The following is a 24,265-nucleotide window of genomic DNA, read 5'->3' as shown; positions in this document are numbered from 1 at the left end:
ATGAGTACTGTTAAGATTTCAAATGAGAAAGATATATAAACCAGAAGAAGTATCATGTAAATTCTATAAAGCAGTGTCCAACATTTCACGCCAATTTTATGAAATATATCCACTTCCTAGTTCCTACGAATTGTATCATTGTAGACTTGTAGTTCCTATGAAGTAGTGTTATACAATGAATAAAAAGAAGTAGTGTTATACAACTTTTCAAGAATATGTATCATATACTTCTGCCTTAGAAATTCTCTGTAATCTTTGTTGGAAGGTCAACAATTCTTAAAGAAAATTATCTACAAAGTAAGAGACGGAAAAGCAAGAAAAAATCATTTGTCCTGCATGGAAGAAAAGCAAGTGCCTCCAGCCTCCCTTACATATGAACGCTCTAAAGAACATTGTTAGAAAATAGGGTGTTGTAGTTTGATTAATGCGAACAAAATAAATGAAATAACAAAAATGAGAAAAACAATAAAGAGGAATAAACAAAGAATACAAGGATTTACATGATTCAGTCAAAATAGACCTACGTCCACAGGTGGGGATTAATTAGATCTTCTTCACTATAATGGAGAAAAAATCAGATAGAATAATACAAGGAGTCCTAAAAAATACTAGAGGCTAAAAATGTTTCAAAAGTTGTGTGTTAAATAATGAACATCAAGAAGTCCTTTTATAACATAAGAGACCCCGTACAAAACCCTAAAAGATAAATCAAAACGGAATAAGTCAAAATCGCGTAAAACCTAGCCGTCCGATCGCACGATTAATTCTTCAAACCTGCTGATGTATCAGGCCCGATTGGGCGACATTCGGCCGATCGTAATTTACGACGAACGCCTGGTCGGGCGGGCTTGCGAAACCAATTTTGACTAATTCAACGCATAAAACTTAACAAACATCTTGTTTGGTAATGAGCTAGAAGGATTGGTAACCACACATAACTGGGCACGCTGGGCGAGCGAGCGTAGGGCATGTGGTCCTTTTTTGATCCGAATCATTTTGGTTTGTCGATAAATGCAAGGATCTCGCCTTGCTGTTATTATAGAATGGATACCTAGCCGTTACTTACAAGATTCTTGCTATCCTAATTGATTTCGTCCCTTATTTTTAGCCCTTTTCGTTTCCCTTTACCTTGCTCACCTTATAAGCTGTTCTCTTCATCAGTTTTATACACACATAAAAAATCAAAACTCTCATCTCACAAAATGTTCTCTCTGATATTGGTCAAGTTCTAATCTCCATCCGTTGTTAGTGAGTACACACGATCATTTTGGTTTGTCGATAATTACAAGGATCTCGTTTTGCCGTTATTATAGTGTGGATACCTAGCCGTTACTGACAAGATTCTTGGTATCCTAATTGATTTTGTCCCTTATTTTTAGCCCTTTCTATTTCCCTTTGCCTTACTCGCCTTATAAGTAGTTGTTCTCTTCATCAGTTTTATACACATAGAAAAACCGAAACTCTCATTCTACAAAATTTTATTTGTATATTGGGCAAGTTCTAATCTCCATCCATTGTTTGTGAGTGCACACACGAATCGGTCGAACCAAGCCCGAACTCTGGTTGGCTCGACTCGAGTTCCTTTAAGTTTATTCGAGCTCGACGAGCCAAACTTTGTCCGAGTTGAGCTGTGACCGAGTGCTAAGAGCGTCGAGCTCGCAACTTTCACGAAGAGGCTTGATTCGATATCACCCCTAGCTAATTTTTACATATTTTCTTTGTTTTTTCTTTTCTTATTTTTGGGGTCTATAGGTTTTTTTACAAGCAAACTATTAACTTATTATTGTGTGATATCTAGATTATATATTTATGTATATATAAAATATATTAATTTTTATATAAAAAAATAATTGAGCCTATTCACAAACTTTTCGAGCCTGAGCTCAGCTCGACTTGTTAAGTTCTAGAGTCGAGTTTGAATACGAGCCGAGCTGCCATGACTCGAGCTTTAACCGAACCGTTTCATGAACAGGTTATACTCATTATCACCCATTCACCCCTATATCTCACCCTATCCATTCAACAAAAAACAAGATTATTAATTATATATGAAAAAGTCAGTTTGGCAAAAACCTAGCTAAGAACTTCATTATATTCGTCCATTTATAAGGAACATGTGATTCCCATGTTTATTAGGTCAATCAAAGAACCCATTACATCATACCCCATTAAAATATATATGTTCAAGATAATACATTTTAGTGAGTCAAAAAAATTGTCCACAGTCCACACGAAAGAGAAATTAGAACATCAAAACAAAATATGCTGACTAGGATGGATGTCAATTTGAGCTTGGAAAATGCATTGAAGACGACCATGATTAAATGATTGTTGATTCAACCTAAATACCTAATTTTGCCTGGGCTTAATTTAAAGAAAGTAGATGCTTAAGTCTTTTTATACGTGAATACATTATACATATACCTTCCCTTTCTTTTTATATTGCTATTAAAACAAAGTCTTACCAAACACTGGAGAAGGTTATATTAAGATCTGAATGTCATGGCCTCCTAACCTAATATTTTGTTCGCAAGCTCCAATAGGCATCTAGTGTCGTCACTTAATTTAATTGCAAGTGAATAATTAGCCTTGACCATGATAAAATAGTAATTCTTGCCTTCTTGGTCATATTTTATTCAAAGGATCCCTGATTGAATTTATATTAAGATTTAAATATCATGACATCCTGATTTCCGACCTATTTTGTTTTAGGCGGCCTGAATCAACATCTGACTTTAATTTTACTATGAGGCAAATGGAAAACTTAACGCGAGCAAGGAGTTAGAATAAATCAGTCAAGTATATTTATAATATATAATTTAAACCGCAAATTATAACATACACCCGTGTGTACCTTGCGGTAGTACACCCAAATAATCTATTATATACATTACGCATGCTAATCTATCACAAAACCACATTTGCTTTAGTGGTCATAGTACGCGTCCTTCCCATTTTGCACACATAAAACTCAAATGAGTATGCCTATTTTATAAATCACGAAATATCATAATTAAAAAACTAAATAAAACTCCAACCCAACTCATACTCAATTGAACAACTTTCATACTCATTTAGACATTTCCATACTCATTTATAAGCATTTGAGTATGTTTAATCAACGAGTACATAAAACTCAAATGAGTATGCTAATTTTATAAATCAAGAAATATCGTAATCAAAAAAATTAAATAAAGCCCCAACTCATACTTATTTGACAAACTCATACTCATTTGACTACTCGTTTGGCTTTATACTCATTTAGGTAAACACCTACTCATTTGAAAAACTTATACTCATTTGGCTTCATACTAATTTGAAAAACTCATACTCATTTGAAAAACGCATTATACTCATTTGGAAAACTCATACTCATTCAGTCATTTGAGTCTGTACTCATTTTGACCAATTCATACTCATTTGGTGTATCTAGAGGCACAAACACCAAGGTGTACTTTTTACCTTCTGAATTAAAACTACTTTCTCTAGTTTACGATAAGTTTAACATTTTGTTTGCAAAAAAAAAAAAGACAAAGGGGTCACTCGTCAATATCACCATTAGTCCATTATCATAGTATCATACAACACACAAACATAAAAGTCGATGGACATGTCCAGAAAAATATTACACTATATACAGCACACACATATACATTGGCTACATTGTCAACTTGTGCAAAACGAAGACATGCATGGAAGTTTAAGGTTAGCCTAGTAATTGTAAGACTATCCTTCCACTTTTATAACAGAGTTTCATTCTCACTCTTTATAAGACAATTCCCAAATTTCTCCTTCCTTATAAAGAAATTCTTATTAGTCATTACCTTTAAAAAAAGGTAACACAAAATTTTTAATTTATCTCCAACCTATACAAAAAAAGTGATAAACTACATACCGTTTTATATTAAAATACTCATAATATATATGCTCGTACAAGCTAAATCTTAGTCATGATTTTCCTAATTAAACAAAGTAATAATCACTTTTAGGTTCTTCTACAATATATCCGTGTGTTTCTTCAGTTTTTACATTGTATCCAATCTTTTTGAAATCCCACGCAATACTCTTAAACTTGCAAATTCAATGCACAATATCTATGTCTTTAACTAGACATCATTAATTTCGTTTACTTTTGCAATCTAGTGAAATTTATTTAACTTATACATAGACTAATTCTTGTGAGCAATATTTATACGTTAAATTAGTTGCACTAAATCACAAAAATTAAACAAAATTAATTACCCATGGATGATGTCGGGGCATCATGCATGCAATAATGTAAGTTTAAAGACATTGTGTGAAATTTTCATAAATTGGGGTATACACGAAATCTAAAAAAACACAAGAGTATGACGTAGAAAAACCCGTTACTTTTTATTAGTATTCATAAACATATTAGTCATATGAGCCAGGACAATGGATCGAACTAATTTGAGATAGATGGAGTATATTTTTAATAATAAAAATATATAAATTGCAACAATAATACTACTTCATCCTTTTTTCAGGTTTACTATTTGCTCTTTGCATGTTAATTACGAACTCACGATTTTGAAAATCAATGGTTATAATTATGTTTAAGTAAAAATTATAATTGGTCTTTTCAATATGTTTAATTGGTCTTTTTTTTTTTACATCAAGTTCAAAATATATATTGAGACAAGTCTAACAAGATTTCAAATAACCACATTTTTTATTTACATACGAATAATACATGATGGTAAAAGTAGATTATGTGAATAGTATCAAATATAAAAGGAAAATTCCCAATGGTACCTCGAACTTTTCGAGTTTCTCATTGGTGGCCCTAAGTTTTTTTTATTCCCAATGGTAACCCTCAATTATTGTTTTATTCCCAAACGTGATCTTGTAGAGTAAAAACCTGTTAGTTTCGTCAACTTTCCATTAGAATAAATGTCTCAGTTTGTGTGCTTGAAAATTGTCTAGGTTTGCATATCGCAAACATAGTTCGGTTAAAGTTACAGGGCTCATTTTACCTCTTAAGGTTCAATTTTAAAGTCCAAATTATTTTTATGCCTAAAATTAGTTGGCTAAGGAATTGAGTGTCATTTTGGCCCTTAAGGGTCAAATCTAACGTCAAAATTGACAAAAAATGATCGAAAGCACCTTGGTTTGTGTGCCAAGACATTAGTTCAAATGGAAAATTATTGAAATTAACGATTTTTTTTGCTTTTATAAGATCATATTTTAAACTACAACTAGTATTTGGACTCGGACGTTGCTCCGGGTTGGTATTGTTTTACAAATTTGATATGCATTTTTTTTCATTCCCATTAAAATATATTAAGGAAAACTCAACATTTAAAAGGTACAAATATAATAATCTGGACACTTAAAACATGATTAAAAGTTGGTTGAGATGGTAATTGTGTCATATATAATTGCAAGAGGTCATGGGTTCAAATTTTGTTGCAAGCTAATTGACATGACTTGTCACTTGTGTACACATTGGACAATTCTAGTGGAGTAACAGAGGTGCCACATGTCGTGTATACATTGCGTGGAGGTGCCACATGGCGTATATACATTGTCACGCATGCCTTTTAATATAAAAACTAAGGATCATCAATAGAAAACTCAAAAAATTCGAGTTCACCATTACGAATTTCCCGCTATAAAACAATCAGTAAATCCGTATATATGTTGATTCCCCTGAAGCAAAAGGGCTTCCAAAATATAATTTTATAACCTCAAGAAAGAGACACACTACTAGTCTACTGAGCAATGATATTCTCATACCGGGTATGTGCCAATACCATGGCATTTATGTAATTTTTATGACAAAAAGTAGTATCAAAAAATTATAAAAAAAAATTTCATATTTTTTTTTGGGAGCTTGTTAGTTGAAATCTTAAATCATATATGGGTTACATCAAATCATATCAGTTCGCTATTAAATCATATCTGAGCTACATCTAATCATATCAAGTAACTAATATGAGAAAAGTTGTCCCATACCGAATATGGGACTATACTTTCTCCTAGTCTACTAGTAAAAAAAAACTTTTATATCGCGTGCACGGTTTATATAAGTAACTCTGGAACTCCCGACTTGCTTAAGCCATACAAAGAGGAAATCTTCCCACAAACTAATTGATCATAGTTCACCATCCTCTCGAAACTCATCCTAACTATATATCCTAGTAGAAACAAACAACAAACAAAACCACTTATAATTTTCACCTCCTTTCGTACCCAAAATGGGTGTTTTTCAACTAGATTCATCTCCCAATCTATTCCTTTTAGCACCAGATACAAACTCCCTTTGGGTATGGGAATTGAAGGTCCCTCACTCTTCCGGAGTCGAGGCGAAAAACTGGGTGTACAAACACAGTGTAGGGGCTGCAGAATGGTGCGATTACAGCTCCATCAAACTATATGAAACTGAAATACAAGGTTCTTTATTACAAGATTTGGCACAAGATCTTTACTTCTCCCATTTGATTGTAAATTACCAAGGTTATAGCTATTTTGATACTGCTTTGGTAGGAGACCTATCTTTTACTCCCCAATATTACCGCCTTAATGACCTCTTTAGTTGGTCAATTTATACTAAACTCCACCCTCATTCCATCTCTTTCACTACTAGTACTACCACCATCAATTTTAATTGGGATCGTTGCGACTTTCGCAATGGTAATCACGTCTTGGTTTCCCTCAAACATGATCAGATCATGGCTGCCGATGACAAGGCTGTCCAAATCCATGAGCTAGTGAAACAGAACAAGTCTTTGACTGATGCTCTAAGAAAGGCAGAGCATAAAATTAGCAAGAAAAATGAAGAGATAAAGAAGCTGCGAGAACAACTGAGACGGTGTCAGCCAAAACTAGTGGGTGATCCTGCTAAGGTTGTGAAAAATAGGAAACGCCATGTTGGTGATTCGAGGTTCGAATATTCCGATTTTCCACTACCGTATCCTCAACCAAGCTTGAGTGTTGGTAGATTAGCAAGGGAGGAAACACTACCTGTGTTTACGCCTTTAGATGAAAATGTTCCGGGAATGTTTCCTAGAGATATGTTGGTGTATGTTGAGCATGAAGATGGAGATTTCGACACCACTGGATGGTCGTATATCAAAGCTGTGAATGATGTTAGTGGGAAAGAGTCCATGATTGCATTCTATGAAGGTAAGTATGATACAGTCAATGCTCATGGTGATATTGTTGGTGTTCCATATAAAAGTGGAAGAACTTTCAGCTCTAGTAGAAAAATCTTCCTTGCTAACATTCAGGGGATTGGTAAACTATTTGTATTCTTGTATGACGAAGATGATGATGAAGAAGATGAAGATGAAGATGAAGATGAATGATAACAAACTAACAAGTGTATGAGGTATAATTTAAGGGGGAAAAAGCTACATGAGGAGAACAAATTTAAGGTGGTTGAAGATTAAACATCTTTGTTCGTCCCTTGATTATTGCCTAAACACTTTTGAGATTTCATGACATGTAATTTTTTGTAATTTGTCTTAATAAATTATTATTACTATACATCGCGTGTAAGTTTATTTTCATGAAAACGAACGTTGTCTTTCTTCTTCTTATTTTTGTTAGATGGTAGTTCTCTGATTATTTTTATGCACCGGTTTCATTTTCTTAGGGGAGTGTCGTGGTCTTTTGAGTTGAGTAGATTCGATTTGAAGTTCGAGATATTCATATTTTCGGATATCATGCTATATTTAATTCAAAATTTTTGATACCTATAAATTGGATTAGGAAAAATACAATATACTATTAACAAAAAATTCAGATTTTAAAAATTTTCACATTTTGAAAACAACCATCGAAATTTTTAGGGAAAATTTCCTCAGGTTCCCCTGAGGTTTGGCGTAATTTCCAAATTACTCTCCACATTTGGGAAATTCCTCAAATACCCCCGAGGTTTGTGTTTGGGCTCAAGACACCTTACTATGGATGAACCCTAACGCCGTTAGGTTTTCCCTATCTCTTTCCCCAATTTTCTCTCTCTTCCCATTCCCCCACCCACTACCAACCCCCCCCCCCCACTCCGGCCCCGACGACCCTACCCCCTCCCTTCCCCATTCCCGATTCCCTCACCCTCGATGTTGGCGCCGACCAGAACAGCAGAACAGTAGCCTAGGGTGGTTTCGAGGGCGGATTTTAGGGTTTGGGGCGGCGTATCTGGGTGGGGAAGGGGAGGGGGTCGACCCACGATGGAAGATAGGGAAGGGGTGCCATTTCCAATAGGGGGAAGGGGGGAGGTAGAGATGGAAATATCCAGTGGGTGACCCGCTCACCCGCTCCACCCGCATAAACGGATGGGTGAAAAACCCGGGATAAACGGATGATTGGAGGGTGGTGGATTATCTGGTTCGGGTGGTGGATCGGATTCGGGTGGGAAAATTTCATCCACCACCCGACCCGACAACCCGGTTATATTAACAAACTTTCTTTTTTTAAAATTTCTGAAATAATCCCATATGGTGATATAAGCCCAGGCCCATATACTCAATCAGTTTTCCCCTAAATCCCCTAATCCCATTCAAGTCGTCTACTCTCTACTCTCAATTCTCAATTTCTCATTCTTCTCAAATCCTAATTTCTCTACTCTCTCTCTCTCTTAGTCTATGACTGTCGTCTCAATCCACCAAACACCATCAGTGCCGGCGCCGGCGAAGCGAAGGGACGAGTGGACGACGGTATGCTCTTCTTTTTTGTCCTATGTTGTTCTTCCATATTTTACTCGAATTCTGGTTGTTAGTTAAATTATTAACTAGTTAGTGATAGATTGATAGAGATGATGGTGGATTGAGTGAATTCAGATTGATTGGAGCCTCGATTTCAATTGTTTAGAATGTTTTCATTTCGTCAATGTATTAGCTGTTTCATTTCAATGTAATTTTACATGTAATTTTTTTTTTTGTTTCATTTCGTCAGATTGATTTCATCACATATTTCGTCAGATTGATTTAGAATGATTTTGTGTATTAGCTTTTCATTTCAATGTAATTTTACTTGTAATTTTTTTTTGCTGCTTCTATTCTGCTGCCATAGCTGTTTTGCTTCACCTTCTTTTTTCTTCTTTTTTTTTTGCTGCACTTCTGCAGTTCTGCTGTTTGCCTTGTAATTTCGTCAATGTATTAACTAGTTCTGCAGTTCGGGCGCACTAAATAATTAAATATTAAGTATTACATAGGAGTATATAGGACATCCGTTTATCATCCGATCCATCCGTTTCACCCGTGGATGACGGATGGATGGATTCGGGTGGTGGTGGAGCCGGGTGGTGGATGGATCGGGTGGGGTGGATGGTGGCGGGTGGTGGATGCGGGTGATGGTCCATCCGCCCCGAACCCGATCCATTTCCATCTCTAGGGGGAGGGGGTGATGTCAGGGTGGGGTGGGGGAATCAAGAATGGGGAAAGGCAGGGATAGGGTGGGGTGTCGAAGGTGGGGGAAAGGGAGAGGGTGGGGGAAAGGGATAGGGTGGGGGAAAGGGACAAGGTGGGGTTGTCGGGGGGTACTGCTGTTATGGCCGGCGAAGGGAGGGGTAGGGTCGCCGAGGGGTACTGCTGTTCTAGCCGGCGAAGGGAGGGGGTAAGGTCGCAGTCGCCGGAGTGATGGTGGTCGCCGGCTGTTGGCCGTCGGAGTGGGGGAGGGGGGTGTTGGCAGTGGGTGGGGGAATGGGAGGAGAGAGAAAATTGGGGAGAGAGAGGGAAAACCTAACGACGTTAGGGTTCCGTCTATAGTAAGGGTGTCTTGAGCCCAAATACAAACCTCAGGTGTAACTGAGGAATTCTCCAAATGTGGGGGATAATTTGGGAATTACGCCGAACCTCGGGGGTATCTGATGAACACTAGTGGAAAAAACGGAAGGGTTGCGGTCAAAAAAGCCCTAAGGGTTGCGTTTTTGACCAACAACCCTTTCCGTAGCAGCCCTTCACTAAAGCAACGAAGGGTTGCGGTTGAGGCCCAAAAGCGCAGCCCTTACGATATGGATGGGCTGCGGTTTTAGGCCTTATACGCAGCCCTTCTTTGTACAAAGGGCTGCGGTTTTGACCATAACCGCAACCCTAAAAATGAAAAAAAATGAACGAAAATGAACAAAAATGAAAAAAAATTAAAAAAAAAAACGAACGAAAATACAAAAGAGAAAAATTATAGATCTGAAATTACATGAACATTCATCAAACAAAGATCAAGAAATTATAGATCTGAAAAACAAAAAATCTATCACTTGTTGCTATCGTTGCCGGAGTTCGACGACGAAAAAAATGGCCGGAGTTCGACCCGGAGAAGGACGAACGGAGAAGGACCCGGAGAAGGGCGTCGCGAGTGCTGGTCGCATTGTCACAATTTCCATGTAATTGTTTCTGTAAAGGCGTAGGTAGAGTAGAGGCAAAGGGTTTAGAGTGGTTGTTATGTTCATGTCCCTTCTCTTGTAATGATGCTCGATTTCATTAGTGATGGACGTGAGAGAGAAGAGGGAGGGTGAAAGAGAAGAGGGAGTTTAAATTGTGAGAAACCCTTAGCCCATCAATTCTTTTTAAATTATAGTTATTTAAAAAAAAGCCCATAAAGGGCTGCGTTTTTAAAAAACTACAGCCCTTTATTACTTATAGGGCTGTGGTTTTCGGCTAACCGCAACCCTTCACTAAAAGGGCTGCAGTTTTTGCATTGACCGCAGCCCTTTGTTACTTATAGGGCTGCGGTTAGCCGAAAACCGCAGCCCTTCACTATTAAGGGCTGCGTTTCCTTGCAACGCAGCCCTTCCGTTTTTTTCCCCTAGTGGAAATTTCCCAAATTTTTAAGTTGCATGTACATAAAACCAAAACGTTTTTTTGAAAATTTTAAGAACTCTAACAAAAGTTGGTGTTTCGGTGTTGAAACGGTGACGGACCCGTGAGAAGTTTGGCAGTAACCGAGGATTGTCCAAAACTGGTGAGCTGCACTAGTAGAATAAATGCTATTTGCTGCGGTTAAAAACTGCCCTATTGCTGCGTTTTTGGGCGCGCAGCAATTAAGGGCGCAGCAATAGGTAATTAATATATTGCTGCGGTTTTAAACCGCAGCAATATTTGACATATATTGCTGCGGTTTTAAGTACAAAACCGCAACAATATTAGTATTTTAGATTAAAATAGTACAACATATATTGCTGCGGTTTTTTACTTAAAACCGCAGCAATATACGTTGGGCAGGAAAAATTTTTTTTTTTTTTTTTTATTTTGACATCAGATTTGGAAAATAAAAAGGTTGAAATAAAATAAAACATTACTTATTGAAACTAATGACAACAAGTTATTATATAAAATTCAAAAACATAAAAAAAACACAAATAAAAAAAATATATTATGTTATTACTTTTTTTGAAGGCAGATTATAAAAAATCTGCTATGTAACTTCAAAAAATAAAAGAACAAATTTATACTATAAATATAATAAGATAATACAATAAAACACTAGATTTGAAAATATTACAACAACAATAACCAAAATAACAACAATTACAAAAATAATAGAAAATAATAACAGAAAAAAAACACAAAATTCTGAAAAAATAATCTAAAAATGAAACCGACGACGGAACGATCTGATGAACGGCCCAAGAAAGTCGTCGACTAGCGCGAGGTTGGGGCTTTCTTTGTCTCGATCTGAACGGCCGACGACGGATTGACTTCGACCGACGAAGCAATCGAACAGCCGACGACGGAACGACTTCGACCGACGAACAAATCAAACATGCAACGAGGGGACGACTTAGACCGACGAAGAAATCGAACAGCCGACGAAGGAATGACTTCGACCGACGAAGAATTCGAACAGCCGACGAAGATTTCGGAAAGCCGATGAAGAAATCGAACAGCCCACAATGAAAACGACGAAGAAATGGAAAAGCCGACTAAGAAATCTAACATCCGACGAAGAAAACGAGATAGATCTCATAAAATCACCCAATTTGAGAATTGATGTGTTGATTCATTCGAAGAATTGAGATGAGAGGCGAAAAATTGAGAGTGAGAGGGGAGAGAGAGAGGCGTGAGAGGAGAGAGAGAGGAGAGGGAGTTGAAAAACGGCCGAGAGAAAAAAAAAAGAGGTTGAGAGATAAGGAACCCTAATAGCATACTTTTAATATTTGACAAAGCCCAAACCCGTGCGTTCTTTTTTTTTCTTAAAAAAAGCATACAATATTGCTGCGGTTTTTGGCGGGAAACCGCAGCAATATATTTTAAAAATATTATTTTTTATATTGCTGCGGTTTCCCGCCCAAAACCGCAGCAATATTAGTCTTTCCAGGCCCCACATTTTTTTCAAAATGCATCCGTTGAACCATATTGCTGCGGTTTTGGGCGGGAACCGCAGCAATATAGTTATTTTCTATTTTTTCTTTTTTTTTGCGTGTAATATTGCTGCGTATAGGTAAAACCGCAGCAATATCACCGCAGCAAATAGCATTTATTCTACTAGTGCTACAACAGAACAAATGTAAGCTACCCTCGGGGGGGATGCGAGGAAACCCCCTCCGACGCTCAAGTTAGTATGTAATAGCCCTGTTTTTAAGAACGTTTATTTAAAAGGTAACTATAATTATTAAGCTAATTATATTCCGAAAATCTTATTTTATTTGAGCTGGAGTTGAATTATATTGTCGTGTTTGTAATATATTCATATGTTTAATTTTATTTGGTTATTATTATCGATATTATTTTATATTTTGAATTTTGTGCATTTAGTTGAGCGGTATTTCGCAAATTGGAAAATCAAGGTTGGTTTCCTTCTCGAACCACCCAGCCCTTTTGTTATGTTTATCCGTTAATGAAACCAAAACATGAAAACACCCCCCTTGTTATTTTGTCGGTTTAGTGAAATAAAACCCCAAAACCTTTTCTTTCTCTCTCTTCCCGTGTGAAAACCCAAAACCCCAAGATGAAACCCCCGAAATCCCGTGAAACCCAAAATCCCAAACCCATCTCTCTGTTTCTCTCTCTGTCGCCTACTGCTGCATCACCCTTCCTGCCTCGCCGTCGTTTTAAGTCCGCCGGAACCGCGACGAACAATCGCAACCTTATTGTCGTTGCTGCTATCCCGTTTGCTCTCTTCACAGTTCGCGTCTCCGTTGTTCGCCTGTTGATTTGATGTTGCGGTTGCATCGTCAGCCACGGTCGAGTCACGCCGCCACCTCCCCAGCGGTGTTGCCGTTGTTCTCCTCTTCTCACCGGTGCTCAGTCGTCTTCGAAGACTCGAAACCCCCCCCTCTATGCCTTGTTCTTCGCTGCTCCTAGTAGAGCAGAGGTATATTTCCTCTTTGTTTATAATTTAGACCCCTTTAAATTGTAAATTAATTCCATGTTGCTGTTGTTGATGTTATTTGTTGGTTCTTCACTGGAGCTCAGCTGCCCTTTCATGCTTTGTTGTCGTATGTGCTCAAGTAAAACAGAGGTATAAACCTCTTGTTTATATTTCTTTGAATTTCATAATTATGGAATTAGTAATTCTACCCCAAGTTGCTATTGTTTGTGGTGTTGGTGAAGTTGCTGCTATTATTGTTGTCTGTTGTTGTTAGTATTGTCGTTGCTACTCTTTTAGTGGGTAGTGGGTTGTGGTGTGTTGTGATTCAAGAAACAACCTCACTAAGGTTGTAGTTTCTTAATGGATAATGGTATAATTAAGTTGTTTTATTTTCATAGTATTAAAATTAGTTGCTTGCTTGTTTAGGGAAGTTACTAGTAGAGTTAAGTTTGTCTAGTTTGATTAAGTTAAGAGTTATAGTTCTTAATTGAGGATAAATGAAATTAGAATCATAGGTGGAGGTAACTTCTAAATTGGGAATTGGTCATGGTTTCACTTGGTAGTTGATTTTAGTTTGAAAATAGTTGTTAATAATGGTCATGTTGTTGTGAGGTGGATTATTGTGGAGTTGAAGCCAAAGTTGGTGATCAATAGTCGAGGATTATTCTTGATGGTGTATTCTTAAGGAATTGGATAACGTTTCAGGTAACTTTTATGTTCAGTAAAATCATTTACTCATGCCCTTCTGTGTGCAGATCTCTTTATTTTGTTTTTCATAAATAAGTTCGTACTATGGCCATAGATATGAATGTGATGATGGAATGTCATTGATTGATTATGAATACGCAATTGTTTTGCTGGCTTAGTTTATGAACTGAAAATAGAAAGTGGGCAAGGTATGGGTGGAGGATGGTTACTCTTTTGACCTGATACGGTCGGCTACGCTCCATAACGAACCTTGGGGGTAGTATTGCTGGGCTCCATAACGAACCTTGGAGGCAGTGTTTGTCCTTTGTCCAAAGCTCGTACTTGCCACTGATTTGTTTAAGAGAGTGAGCTATGCCAGCGTTGTAATGAGATGAAAATGATTTGAGAAATAAAATGTTTATAACGGGCTGAAGTAAAGGTTACGAGTTTTCCACTCATTTTGGAATTTTGTTTGTTTTGTATTTCTCCTCTTAATTTGCAGGTTTGATATTCAGAGCTCGGAATTCGAAGTGAAGCAAGATTATGGTGTCGTCCTAGATTAACGATTAAGCTTGTATTTTAGATAGTTGGTCTTTATTATTCGTTGTGTATATATATTTTGGGAATTTTAGTTCAATTATTGGTGTATTTGAGGATATTTTTCCGCTGCGATTTTATTAATTAGGAGTTGGATTCTGGTTTATGGTTATCAAGTGTGTTTCGCTAGCAGCTCGAAAGAGCGGGCTGTTACATAGTAAGTGTCCGCTAAGCATTTAGAGAGAGATAAGCTATTTTTAGTATGTGAGAGAATGTACCTGCAGAATAGTACCATTCACTACAAGAATAACGCTCATCAACGACGGGAAATCTTATTGTTAATGGAGCGTTTCTCGTCGCAGATGCCTTTTACGATGAGATTTCCGTCCCGTCGTCCCCGGTCGCAAAAGGCTCCGTCGCAAAAAAAATTACGACCAGTTTGGACGAGTCGTCGTCATTGATTTTTTACGACGAGGTGAAAAACTCGTCGCAAAACGTTGTGTATCTGCGACGAGATTACCTGCCGCAATTCAGTTTTTAAAAATTCAAATGATTCTTTTTACGACCAGAATTTCTTGTTGTAAATCTCATTTTTTAAAGTCATTGTTGACGTAACTACTACTAATTTCCGGTCGCAATTATACTCTTGGAACTATTTCATTACACCACTAACGACCATAATTCTTGTCGCAATTCTTTTTCATGCATTTCTTACAACACATTTTACGTTCATAATTCTTGTCAATGTTCTTTTATTAAATGATTTTTATAGCACCTTTTTACGAGCGCATTTGTTTCGTTTTTTGCCGGACCAAATTGTTACATTTTGCGCCCATTCTTGCTTTGCATTCACTATATTTACCTGTAAACCATATACCACTCACTCCGAATATCGTGATAAAACATAATTCATAAGTACATAGATGTCCAAACACAAGTACCAAATAACAAAAGTATCTACAATCTTAGCTAACGGTTCAATACGATAAAAAAGTCGAGAAAGTTTCACAAGCTAAAAAGCCATAACTATTGTAATTCTTCCACATTGTAGAAAATGTATGACCCACAATGTTAGTCCATATCATTCCAACTCAAGCTTCATGTAAGGATCTCCTCCACATGTCATTGTTATTATTAGTTTTACCCAATCATGAGTCGCCTCGCTACTAAGCCACTAAAACAAAAGGTAACAAATTGTAAATTACAATGTATAAATTTTTAGCACATAACAGACAAAGTAGAAGTATAAATAACAATGAGCAAAAAAATTAGTGTAAACTATGAAAACTCAAATGATTCAAACCATGCAACAAGTTGTGGGTTATCCATCTATACCTTTTATCCAACAAGTGATTACTCCATAAGCCTAAATGAAAAAGGCATCCCCCCAAGCTAAAGTGGCAGATTAAAGAAATGGAAGGAAGTAATCAAGGTTGACATGCCAATGTTTTTTTTTTTTTTTTTTTGACAACATATTCAAACAAATGAGCCCAACTAATACACAAACCAACAAAATTTGCACAAGGGGACAAGAAATGGGCAAGCTACAAGACCAAACTAGGAGTAATACTCTAAACCTTGTTAATACTTAGTAAACCAGTTGTTCCTTCAGACCAGATGTTGCTAACTTGGACTATCCTAATAATGTCCAAGAAAGAGAGTGAGGTCAGGAGAGAAGTTAAGAGAATTTAATACAGAGAATTGGAACTTGTAAAATGCTCACCTCACCTAATACTGCCCAAACCATCAGAAATTCTCTGTATTACATCAGATGTGTGAGGAATGTTTCGACTTTAAGCCTACGAATAATGTCCCCTTCGATAAGTTGAAATGTACTGAGAAGACGTCGAGATGTTCTTGCTGTGAGAAAATCTCAAGCAAAAAAATCCTCCTCTACATTTCCCATTAAGAGAAATACAAGAGGAGACCGATGGGGAGGAAACAGAGTTTATAACTAATGATATTAGCAATCAGAGTGGTTCAGAATGTGACCCTCAGATCCTTTCCGATGTTGGGAGTTTATACCTCAGAGAAGCAGCAGAAAATGACAATGTTGAAGATGATCATGAAGTGCAGGATCATGCAGGTAGCTTCATAAATTTTAATAGTATAATTTGATGCATATTACTGATTTTCACCAAAGTTAATATTCTTAATTGATCTAGTTGAGCTCACAGTTCAGATAGCTGATCTTAGACATCTTTATTTTTCTCTTCTACTAGGAATTTAGACTGAAAAAATAAAGCCGGTTTGATAGATAGTAACAAGTGATACTTATCCATTACCCAAGTATCTCCTTTTCTTCATAAATCTCCATTAACATACATCATCACTTCAAGTCGAAACATTCCTCACACATCTGATGTAATAAAGAGAATTTTCTCACAGCAAGAAAGAGAGTGAGGTCTGATGTAATACAGAGAATTTAAGGATAGTCCAAGAAAGAGAGTTGATTTCTTCAGTCGCAATTGAACTAGACTAACATCAGGAGAGAAGTTAGGTGAGGTCAACACACTCCCCTAATTTAGAATTAAGCTAGCGAGCACCTCATCCACCTTATATATTATCTCCTAATGTCGTTCCAAAATGCAGAGATCCAGCCTTTTATTCATTTTAATATCAACAGCAGCAAATCAAAGACATTTAATTCTTTAAAGGTTAGAAAGCGTAGTCACCTGGAACGTTATGCATAGCTTGGTCCCGACCATTAGTTTGTTGAATATGAGCTTCCATTAACATGTTTAATTGTTCTGCCATATCATTCATCTTTTTGTCGTAGTCCTTTATTTCATCTATTTTTTTTGTTAAGGTCAACATTTTCTCGTTCCTTCTCTTGGATACGTGCCATAAGTTCTGCTCTACTGGGTAAAGGTCCTCTTACATCTTTAGGTGTTACACCAAACCCAAAGCAAACAACGCTACCACGATCTTGTTCCCCAAAGCATTTTTCGACAACTTGAAAATGTGATAGGGATGGATTCTCTTTCTCAATGTCAACTATCTCATTCTAAAATAATAAAACACAAAAAAGAAAAGTTTATTGTGAGCTCACATAAACATTATTTTGAACAGTTTAGAACATTTGTGAAAATATTACATTAGTGTTGGCCACTGGTGCGGGCTGGGCGGGCCGGACCGTGGGCCGGAGCGGGCTGGGCTGAGATTTCACGGCCCAGGACCAGACCGTGAAATTAATGGGTTGGGTGGGCTGGTCCGCGGGCTGAAAAGTCTTGGCCCACACCGGTCTGTTACCGCTTTTCACGGTTCGAGAAGTGGTTTTGACGGTTCGTGGGTCTAGTGGGCTGGACCGGGCTGGCGGGCCGGCATGAAATATTTTTTTTCAAAATTATTTAATCATTGAAATTATTCATTATTATTATATAAAATCTTTAAAATGAATAAAAATATATACAATTATTAAAATTAATGAATAATTTCATTATTTTAAAATTTGACTGAATTATAATATATGCAATTTGATTAAAATATACACAATTTGGTTCAATAATAACTTGGACTTGGTTGGTCTGGTTCATGGGTTGGGCTGGACCGGTTTCGTGGTCCGGGCTGGGCGGATTTAGTAGCGGGCTTTGGTGGGCTGGGCTCAAGAAATCTGGCCCACGGCCCACCCACCAATTTCACTGTTCGAGCTGGGCTGGACCGGGCTTTTTGCGAGCCCGGCCCACACGGCCCACCCAACAAAGTTGTGTATGCAATTACGGTGTATGGATATAAGGTCAAGTTAGCATTACCACAACTAATTTTCACATATGCTCCTTTGCACTACCATCTATCTCGTTCCATGAATGCACTCTAACTGGACAAATTAAGCGATCTCGAACAATTTTGCCCATGTGCCTTGTTATTTCCTTATGGTTGTCTCCAACTGGACCACTGTTATAAAAATTCACCTCTAATTTCTCACCTTCTTTAAGATTTCCCACTTTCTTGCACTTGTTAACACCCCTTGGCTTTGTATCCGGTCTCCTATTTGTCTTCCTAACCGTAGGGGTGGATACTTTCATAAAGCAACAAAAAATCATTAATGGGATATAAAGAATTAAAGCTTGAATTATAACAATTTGATGTTCAAAGTTAATTTCATACCTTCCTCCTGGATCCTCAAGGCATCTTGTGAAGAACTTTGATCAAGAAACTTACTAATTGCATCATTATTGATGGATCTTTGTAAGAAATCATCATGCATGGTCTATCTCCTCATCAAGAGATAAAGTTGAAGGAACGGAAGTAAGCTCCTTTTCCATTTCCTCATTAGTAGTCTGTTGGTTCATTTGGCTTGCATTAGTTACATTTAAATTTGAAGTAAGGAAGTAACATGTACATGGTTTGTGACCCTAGGGGAAGTAACTGTTTCACCTAAAGTGGACGAAGAAGGGGGTTTTGCATTAAGCGATCTCGAAAATAATGTAGCTTTTAGTCCTTTGCCACGATTTTTACCAAGAATTCCAGGTGCCAGAAACATGTTCTTCTTCCCACCTAGTGTCATTATGACATACACGAAAACTTAACCTGTCCATGTATTACTTTTGGTCAGTGGCATGTCAAGAGATAACGTTCGGGATCACAACCGGATCCAAGATTTAAAACCATAGTCCAAACAACAAAACGAAGGTATAATTCTGTTTACAATTTGCAGAAATATATAATAAAAAGACCCAATACGTGCTTATAAGCTATGTAGAATTTAAAGGTTCCTGATGAAAGAACGTAGGTGAAGGTATAATTCTATAACATGAACCATCTATCACTCCGTTGATTTCTATTCAGTGAACATTTATGTCAATGAAAGCAGTTACTATACGCTCACAAGTTGTCATCCCTTCTATGCAAAAGCTGAAGTTTAAAGAAAAAAAAGAGAATAGAGAGTAGAGACGAGGAGAAGAGAATAAAGTTCTAACTTTTAGAGGTTACAGCAGGGCAGATGTTTTCTAGTTTAACACATCATGTCAGATTACTCAGATACAGCAGGGAAGATGCTTAACATGACAAGAAATTCTCATTTGGCTGCTATATGATACCAGAAAATTATCACCTTGCTTATAGGATAGGCAAGAGGAAAGCAAATCCAAACAAGAACACGAACCAATGGTGATATTGTTGCACCAATTGCTAAACCATGTCGATAACAAGCTGATTGAGGTAAAATCCGCGTTTGCAATAAAACATCAACAAGAATGAAGAAGAAAGAAATAAAGGTTACATGAAACAAAAAATGTAAGTGTGAACAAAACCATCATACAGAACTATTCAAAACTAACTACCTCCATCCTTGGGTCTGGGAACATCTATAGAAATCAACATATATGTTATTATAATATCACTGAATAGAAATCCATATTCAGCCAAATACAGAATAGATCACTGAATATGAATAGAAAGCATAACTAAAATCACTGTATTCATAATCCCAAAAACAGAACTAAAACACAGAACTAAAATCCATGTTCTGCTTTCTATTCATAATCCAAAATACAGAACTAAAATACAGAACTAAAATCCATATATAGCCAAATACAAAATAGAAATCAACATATAATCCCAACATATAATATCACTTGGTGGTTAATTAGAGACTGAATGCTGACTGCTTCAACTAATTGATCCACCAATCAGGCACATGCATGCAACAACTATATATTGTAATTAACAAAGATTCATCTACTGTAGTTACTTTCCATGGTATGTTGACACAACTAAGTAATCACAACAAGAAATCCTTCCAAGCTCCATGAAAAATGGATCATATAGATTGCTAGTACATACCTTTCCTACTAAATGAACGTTATGAGGCAAGAACTAATAAATTATTTCAACATTAGTCATGAAAACTACAAATCTCAAAGTTGTGCCATTGTAATTTAGCAAGTAGTACTTTAAGCACCAATATATAGGCAAGAATTAATAAATTATTTTAACATTAGCTCTTGTCAACTACTTCTAAGCAACAAACATAACCTTTCCAAACACTATTTAGATATTGTTTTGTTCAAGAAAGAAAAATAAAGAAAATGCCATCTAATAATAATCCATCTTAAAACAATAATATTTTAAGGATCTCTAAGTTTTTCTCTTTCGTTTCTTTACTACCACAGCATCAACGATCTCAGGTTCCATGTCAACCCTGTGTTCATCATTCATCTCGTTATGCGTGTATGCCGATGCAGATGCAACAAAGCCAAAAGATTCACGTTATTGATATGCATCCTCGGCATCATCTAAGATTTCCATGCTTTGAGAATAACTGTCTTTCTCCACTGCCAACTCATATGTAACTCGAGGTTTTGTCTTAACTGCAACACGCTAGTTACCTTTTTTACAATATCTGTTGCATAGAACACTTGTGACACTTGGATAGCTAGCACAAAAGGTTCATCTGTTTTGAGGTTCCGTTGTGTATCAACACTAACATACCCAAATTTGTCCACATTAATTCCTTTCTTAGAATCAAGCACATCATACCAATCACACCGAAAAAATACAACGTAATTACCCCCAAATACTCTACTCTGATTACTTCTGTCAATGCCCCATAAAAGTCTAAGGCCTCTTTTTCCTCACCAGTATCACCCAACACCACTACTCCACTATTTTGTGTTCTCAAGTTTCTATCACGGTGTAATGTATGAAACCTAAATCCCTTAGTGACATAACCACTAAAAGACCTAGAACTGTATATAGGACCACGTGCTAAAGATAGAAATTCTTCCCCATAAGGACATGCTTTTTGTTCGACCAACTTTTCAATCTGGAAAATACACATAATAACGATCAAAATGCAATCTCAAATTATCAAAGTCAAAGATAAACTTGTCCGGAATGAAAACGTACTTTTTTTCTAAACCAACTCGCAAAGTTCACATCTCGTTGATGTTGGGAAAGTTCAACTCCTTCATGTGCTATCATTTCAGCATATTCTCTATTTTGGACAGTAAATTAGTTAAAATAATTAAATAAAAACATCTGAAACATCAAACAAATGTTATAACTACTCACTTGTAGAATGGGTCAACTTCAATGCAATTCTTTAAAGCATAGATGTGAGCTTGCTCTCTTTCATACACGTCCAAATTATTGGTTTTTCCGCCCCCTAAGGGCCTTCCAGGGTGAGAAAATATAGATAGTTTCCTCGCAGTATCATCATCACCATCACAGTTACGCTCAAGACGATTAAATTTTGTTTCAACGCAATCTAAGTACCTTGAGCATAGAGTCATACACTCGTCAACAATATAACCCTCCGCTATTCAGCCCTCCGGACGTGCTTTATTACGCACATATAACTTGAGTTTATGGAGATATCGTTCCCCAGGATACATCCAACAAAAATGGACAGGACCGCCAAGAATTAACTCATCAGCTAGGTGGACACTTAAATGAAGCATGACATCAAAACAAGAAGGAGGCAACCATGCTTCTAACTTCGAAAGAGTTAAAGGAATTTGGGATTTGATTTTCTCTAGATGTTTAACTTGCACAGATCTAGCACAGAGCACACCGAAAAACTGACATAACTCAACTAAAGGCTCGGATACATCTTTCACCAAAAGGCCGTGAATCACAAGAGGAAGTATGCTTTGTAGCTAGACATGACAATCATGACTCTTCAATCCTGAAATCTTACAATCTTTTACATTTACACATCGAGAAATATTAGAAGAATAGCCATCGGGAACTTTCAACTCTTTTAAAAAACGACACAATATCTCTTTTTGACTCTTAGATAGTGTGTATGGTGCGGGGGGTAATTCAATTTTGCCACCCTTTGAAATATGATGTAGCTTTGGCATTATACCTAATCCCTCCATATCAAAACGAGAATTAGCTGTGTCTTTAGTTTGTCCTTTAATGTTCATGATGGTTCCCAGAATAATGTCACATATTTCTTTTCAATGTGCATTACATCTAAATTATGTCGTAATAAAAGTGTTTTCCAATAAGGCAACTCAAAGAAAATACTTTTCTTATTCCAATTATCGACTCTGATCTTATGTGACACTTTCGTCTTCTTACTGGGATCTTTGGACAAACATATACCTTCAAGATCTCTAATTTGTTCAAGAACTTCCTCCCCTGATAATGGCTTAGGCGCCTCTCCTTTTTCTTTCTTTCCAAAAACATCTTTCTTCCTTCGCCATGCTCTCTTTATGACAACAAGGACATGCTCTCTTCCCCTTGGTACTCCATCCAGATAACATTCCATAAGCGGGAAAATCATTGATAGTTAACAGCAAAGCCGCATGCATTTTAAAATTTTCTTTTTTTGATGCATCATAAGTTTCAACACCAACTTCCCACAACTCTTTAAGCTCTTCTATCAAAGGCTACAAATACACATCAATAGCATCGCCAGGACCCTTTGGACCAGGAATAAGCATTGACAATAGCATACTAGAAGGTTTCATACACATCGAAGGAGGCAAATTGTATGGAACTAGCATCACAGGCCAAATACTATACGGTTTTGCAAAATTAGAAAAGGGATTAAATCCATCACTTATAAGCCCTAACCTAACATTACGAGATTCAGAAGAAAAAGGTTCATTTTTTTCATCAAAATGTTTCCATGCTTTCCCATCCGCGGGGTGCTCAATAAAACCATCTTCGACAGACCTTTCATGATGCCATCTCATATGATGAGTTGTCTTAGAGCACATGAACAAACGTTGAAGTCTTGGCTTAAGCGGAAAATATCGAAGGACCTTTTCAGGTATTCTTTTACCATTTTCTTTCGTTCTAATTTCCCCACTATTCTTACCTTGCTTCCACCTAGAAGCATTGCAAATTTTGCAATATTCTAATTGTTCATCATCTTTCCAAAATAACATACAATCATTAACACAAGCATCAATCTTTTTATATGAAAGCCCCAAATCTTTAGTGGTCTTTTTTGCATCATAATAGGAAGTAGGAAGAGTTGAGTCTTTTGGTAGCAAATGATCTTTCAAGTATTGCAATAACATAGTAAATGAGTCATTACTCCACCTCCCAAGAGTTTTAATATGAAGCAAGTTAACAATTGTAGACAATCTTGACGACTTAGAACCTTCAAATAATGGCTTTTGCATATCATCAAACAATCTAAAGAATTTCTTAGCATCATCATTCGAATCTTCAGCCCGTAATTCACTAAAGGAGTCATTTTCAGCAAAACCACTACAATTAGGAAAAAAATCCCTAATTATTGTATCCATCTCATTTTCGTTATCGTCATCTAATAACTCATCATCTCCTACTTCTTCGCTAGATTGTGATTCAAAGGTATCCTCCCCAACTCTTTCCCCATGGTGATACCAAAATGTATAACACTCGATGATTCCATAAGTTAATAAGTGATCTTTTACCATATTTAGAGATTGAAATGATGCATTTAAGCATTTTACACAAGGACATTTAATCTTTTCTATTCCTCCCGACTTTTCAGATGCATATTTTAAAAAATTTTGAACGCCTATTTCATATGCAGCATTCAAATGATCAGCTCGGGAAAGTTTCATCCATTCCTTACAAGGGGCCATTGTATTCTGAATAAACAAATGTAGTGTTTTCTTATAATAAGATAATAACGTATCTAATTTCATAAATGGAGAATATCTATGGTTTAAAATTATAAATAAAGCATGAATATTAAAAAGAATCTAATAATTTACCTTTCCAATATGTTAGGACTATGTGTAGTGTGCAAGATCATTGTCAAACACGCAGAAAAGGAGACAACACGAAGGATCACGACACAAACCCCAATTGTTGG

At 36.7% G+C, this 24,265-nt stretch overlaps 1 protein-coding gene across 1 annotated transcript; it reads right to left on the bottom strand.

Annotated features, from left to right (window-relative positions):
• Window positions 1–22,838: 22,838 nt before the first annotated feature.
• LOC104883186 (uncharacterized) lies at window positions 22,839–24,032 on the bottom strand. Its single transcript, XM_010667668.2, has one exon. The coding sequence runs from the start codon at window positions 24,030–24,032 to the stop codon at window positions 22,839–22,841; it is 1,194 nt and encodes a 397-aa protein (XP_010665970.2).
• Between the last annotated feature and the right edge of the window lie 233 nt (window positions 24,033–24,265).

The sequence above is a fragment of the Beta vulgaris genome, chromosome 9, assembly GCF_026745355.1.
Source record: "Beta vulgaris subsp. vulgaris cultivar EL10 chromosome 9, EL10.2, whole genome shotgun sequence".
Classification (NCBI taxonomy): domain Eukaryota; kingdom Viridiplantae; phylum Streptophyta; class Magnoliopsida; order Caryophyllales; family Amaranthaceae; genus Beta; species Beta vulgaris.
This window is presented reverse-complemented; position numbering and strand designations above follow the sequence as displayed.

Excerpts from the sequence above, each read along its gene's own strand:
- LOC104883186 (XM_010667668.2), bottom strand. The coding sequence starts at position 24,032 with ATGGCCCCTTGTAAGGAATGGATGAAACTTTCCCGAGCTGATCATTTG.